At 39.8% G+C, this 5,000-nt stretch overlaps 1 protein-coding gene across 1 annotated transcript in view; it reads right to left on the reverse strand.

Annotated features, from left to right (window-relative positions):
* The window catches only part of LOC119568073, a 19,684-nt gene extending 16,775 nt beyond the window's left edge, over positions 1-2,909 (reverse strand). Inside the window, exon 1 of the mRNA XM_037916473.1 lies at positions 2,869-2,909. Coding sequence (XP_037772401.1) covers positions 2,869-2,909 — 41 coding nt within the window. The remainder of the gene's footprint in view (positions 1-2,868) is intronic.
* Between the last annotated feature and the right edge of the window lie 2,091 nt (positions 2,910-5,000).

Here is a 5,000-nt window from a genome sequence, read left to right on the forward strand (position 1 = left end):
TTATTATTATTATTATTATTACTACTACTATATTATTATACTACTATTACTACTATTTATACTATTACTATATTTTTATTATTATTATTATTACTATTTTTTTTTTTTTTTTTTTTTGTAATTATTATGAATATCATTGTCATTATCATAATCAATACCATTATTTTCATCATTATTATAACTATCACTTTTATTATCAGTATCAGTTTATTATCAGTATTACTTTTATTATCGTTATCACAGTATTATTACTAGTCTTACAATTACCGTTACTGTTACTGTCCTTACTATTTTTGTTAACATCTTTCCTATTTTATTGTTAATACTTTCTTCATTATCGCTGTCATTATAATTATCATTAATTTTGTTCATTTTGTTTCCATTAATTATGATATTATATATTAATTATGATATTATTAATTATTATTATATTATTATTACCGTTATTATTGTCACTGTTTTATCATCATCGTGTTATCATTTTTTTTATCTCAATTATCGTAACTGATACAGTTATCATTGTTATCGACGATTCTATTGTTGTTATTGTTATCATAAAGTGAACATTCCCTCAGTATCATTAATATTATAATCTATTTTACGATAGTTATCAATATTAACAATTTTATAGTATCACTTTATCATTGTTATTTACACTAAGTCATTAATGCCCTTATTACTATGACCCTTATCATTATCAATTAAGTTGTGTTCGATCCGATTCATCACACATTCATTGTATTTAATTCATATTCTATTTGATAAAATATCTATCAGTGTATTTCTATTTCCTTTTCATTCATTATTTTATCTATTTCTTCGGTTTATTCATATGACTTGGTTATTTATCTGTTTATCAGTTGCTTTATTAACTTACTGTTTATCTATTACTTTATTTACTGATGCTGTTTATATGTCTATTTTATTTATCATTTATCTATCTGATCAATGTATTTTTTTTTTATATATTTTATTTCAACTAATCAGTTCATTAATATACATAATTTCATTCATCAAATCTTTTCAAATTAGCTTTCTTAAAAAAAAAAAAAAAAAAAAAAAAAAAAAATATATATATATATATATATATATATATATATATATATATATATATATACTTATATGCATTGCTTTAATTATTTAAAACTATTTTTTATTTTTTTTTCTGGTTAATTAATATTTAAACTATTTAATCTCATATAACATATAAATCTCATTTCGAAATCTAATCATCTCTTACTTGTGATGTAAGCGTTAATGATTTTTTTTTAATGATAATAAACAATTAAAAGTGATAACTACATATGCACTAAAAAAATATGTTATTGAGAGCATTGTACTGATAATATTGTAATCATTGTAAATATAATTATAAACTCCACTTTCAGGTTTATATATATATATTTTTTTTTTCTTCTTTTTTCTTTTTTTTGGGGGGTAGGGGTTAAAATGCATTTAGAGATTACTAAGATATAGACGAAAAATAGGTACTATATATAATTCATGTTTATTTAATGAAGGCAGAATAGCACCATGTTATATTATTTCAGTAAAGATTTATCACTATCGCTATTTATCACTATCGTTATCATTACCATTATTTTCTTCATTATTATCAGTATCATTTTTATTATCATCGTTATCATTAGCATTATTATTACTAGTCTTATAACGAAATTCGTATCTATAAATTGGTATCTATTCGTATTCGTATCTATAAATTCGTATCTATAAATCAATAACTCTTTCTCTTAATGTAGTCAAATGTTTATATAATAATATCGGTCTGTTTCATTATGAAACACACACACACACACACACACACACACACACACACACACACACACACACACACATACACACATACGCACACACACACAAACACACACACACACACACACACACACACACACACACATGCACACACACATACACACACACACACACAAACACACACACACACACACACACAGCCTCGTCAGCAGATTCTAGCACCGCCGTCCTCCCCCCCCCCCCATCTCCGACCCCCCCCCATCCAAGCTATCAGCAAAAGTCACTCCTAATTCCTTATTTATAGCTTCTAATCACGCATACGGACGTGCGAGAGAGAGAGAGAGAAAAAAAAAATTCAAATAGGTTGGAGAAGAAGGAGATGAAGGAGAAAGAGAGAGAGAAAGATAGAGAGAGGGAGAGAGGGAGAGAGAGAGAGAGAGAGAGAGAGAGGAGAGGGAGAGAGGGAGAGAGAGAGAGAGAGAGAGAGACAGAGAGACAGACAGAGAGATAGACAAACAGACAGACAGACAGACAAGAAAGACAAACAAAAAAAAAAAAAAAAAATAACCCCCACTCAAAAAAAAAAAAAAAAAAATAGAATCACAGAATTAGCTAGCGTGGCCAAGAGCCATAATTTGTAAACGAGAGCGGCCATGAGTAAAGGGGGAGGGGGGGAGAGGGAGGGGGGGGGGGGGGAAGTTGCCATAATTCAGCGGCAACGGGGTCCCCCTCCCCCCCCTCCCCCCTCCCTTTCTCTCTCCTCTCCGTCGCGGTTAAGAATTCACACCTTTATGGGATCTCGGCGGTCGCGCTCAAGTCTCCGCCATAATTAAAGGGGAGGGGGAGGGGAGCAAAGGTAAAGGAAAGGGGAAGGGGAGGGGGGCAAAGGTAAGGGAAAGGGGAAGGGGAGGGGGGCAAAGGGGTGGGGGTGGGGGGCAAAGGGGAAGGGGGAAATGATCGAAATATACCGACGCAGCATGCAAATACCTTGTTGCTCCTCGAGTGCCTTCAAATTATGCTTTTCTTACGAGGACAGACTATTACGAGGACACTAGACTATTTCCCCGTGTAATTCCGGTCGGGTTTTGTCCTCACTCGCCGAGGCGGCTTGGTGGCGAGCGCTCCCGAGTTGCCATGTTGATGCCGCGGCGCCGCTCGAGACGAGGCTGTGGGTCGTCGGCTGGGAATGGCAATGCTGTCTTGCGAGGCGCCGGGAATGGCAATGCTGTTGCTGGCGATGCTGTCTTGCGAGGCGCCGGGAATGGCAATGCTATTGCTGGCAATGCTGTCTTGCGAGGCGCCGGGAATGGCAATGCTATTGCTGGCAATGCTGTCTTGCGAGGCGGCGGGAATGGCAATGCTGTATATGCCGTTACTTTGCCTACAGCCGCTGTACCTGCCGCCGCTGGTCCTCACTTTGCTGCACCTATGATTTTGTTCCTCCCCCTTCCCCCCTGCTGTTCTTGTGCTTCTCCCTGCTGCTGTACCTGCGCTGCTGTTCCTCTCTCTCTCCCCCCCCCCGCTATACCTGCGCTGCTGTTCCTTTTTCTGACCCCCACCCCCCTGCTATACCTGCGCTGCTGTTCCTCCCACTGCTCTTCACCCCCTGCTGTACCTATGCTACTGTTCCTGTCTCTGTTGCCCCCCCCCCCTTCTCCACTGCTGTTCCTCCCACTGCTCCCCCTCCCCTACTGTCCCTGCGTTGCTGTTCCTCTCTCTGCTTCCCTCCCCCCCTTGCCATTCCTCTCTCTGCCCCCCCCTCCCTGCCATTCCCCTACTGCCGTACCTGACTTGTTCTGCAAAGGTAATTTCGTGGCTTATAAATATCACAGAGAAGAGAAGTCTGGACAGCACTTGCAGGTGTAAGTATTTACGAATATGAAGACGCTCTTGCGAGAATCTGTTGTGTGTGTGTGTGTGTGTGTGTGTGTGTTGTGTGTGTGTGTGTGTGCGTGTGTGTGTGTTGTGTGTGTGTGTGTGTGCGTGTGTGTTTTTATGTGTGTGTGTGTGCGTGTGTGTGTTTATGTTTGTGTGCGTGTGTGTGTTTATGTGTGCGCGTGTGTGTGTGTAAGTGCGACGTGTGTGTGTGTAAGTGCGTGCGTGTGGGTGATTTGTTACGTATGTTATTTATATTTCTCTGAACCCTCTGGACTTACTAATCATCATCTCATCACAATTTGGTATCCTATTTTTCATATCTCTTAAAATAATGCTTGGAAACCGTATTTCAAAACTTATTTTCATAAATATTCATACTGCGGACAGATGCTTGGAAATTTCGTCCATCGTCTGTAAGATTTTCTCTTATTTTTTTCTTCAAATCTGTTTTATTTTACGTTTCTTTTCTTTTTTTCTCTTTCTCCCTCATTCGTTCTCTTTCCCTCCCTCCCCATTTCCTCCCTTCTTTCCCCCTATTTACTCTCTCTCCTTCCGTCTCCTCCTTCTTTCATCCTCTTCCTCCCTCTCTCTTCATTCCCTCCATACCTCCCTTAGCCTCTCTCTCTCTCTCTCTCTCTCTCTCTCTCTCTCTCTCTCTCTCTCTCTCTCTCTCTCTCTCGCTTCCCTCCATCTTTCCTTAACTCTCACCCTCCCTCCCTTCTCTCCATCCCTCCTTCTCCCTTCCTCACCCCTCCTTCTCTCCCTCCCTCCCTCCCTCCGCCCCCCTTCCCTAACTCCCTCCTTCCATTCTCTCGCTTCCTCCACCCATCTTTCTAACTCCCTCCCTTCCTCCCGGGAGAGAGAGAGAGAAAGAAAGAGAGAGAGAGGAAGGGAGGGAGGGAGGGAGGGAGGAGAGAGAGGGAGGGAGGGAGGGAGGGAGAGAGAGAGGGAGGGAGAGGGAGGAAGGAGAGGGCGGGAGGGAGGGAGAGAGATATTGAGAGAGAGAGAGAGGAGAGAGAGAGAGAGGAGAGAGAGAGAGAAGAGGAAAGAAAGAAAGAGAGGGAGAATAAAGAGAACAAAATATGAAAAGGTAGGTAAAATAAATAGCAAAGTAAAAAAAAAAGAAGAAGCAGAAGAAGAAAAGGAAAAAAATAGTACACGTTTCCAGATGTTTCCTCTCCCCGCTCAGATCTTAAGATGCTCTCAGATGCAGACGACAAGCAGCATCTTCTTGAAAGGCACAAATTTCAGATGCTGTGGGATGCACCTTCGCTCTTATCGAGGTGTTTTTTGCGATAAGGATAAAGAAATGGATGGATAGAGGGTGAATAGGGGAGATAGGTATGGAT

Source organism: Penaeus monodon, chromosome 43 (assembly GCF_015228065.2).
Source record: "Penaeus monodon isolate SGIC_2016 chromosome 43, NSTDA_Pmon_1, whole genome shotgun sequence".
Lineage (NCBI taxonomy): Eukaryota > Metazoa > Arthropoda > Malacostraca > Decapoda > Penaeidae > Penaeus > Penaeus monodon.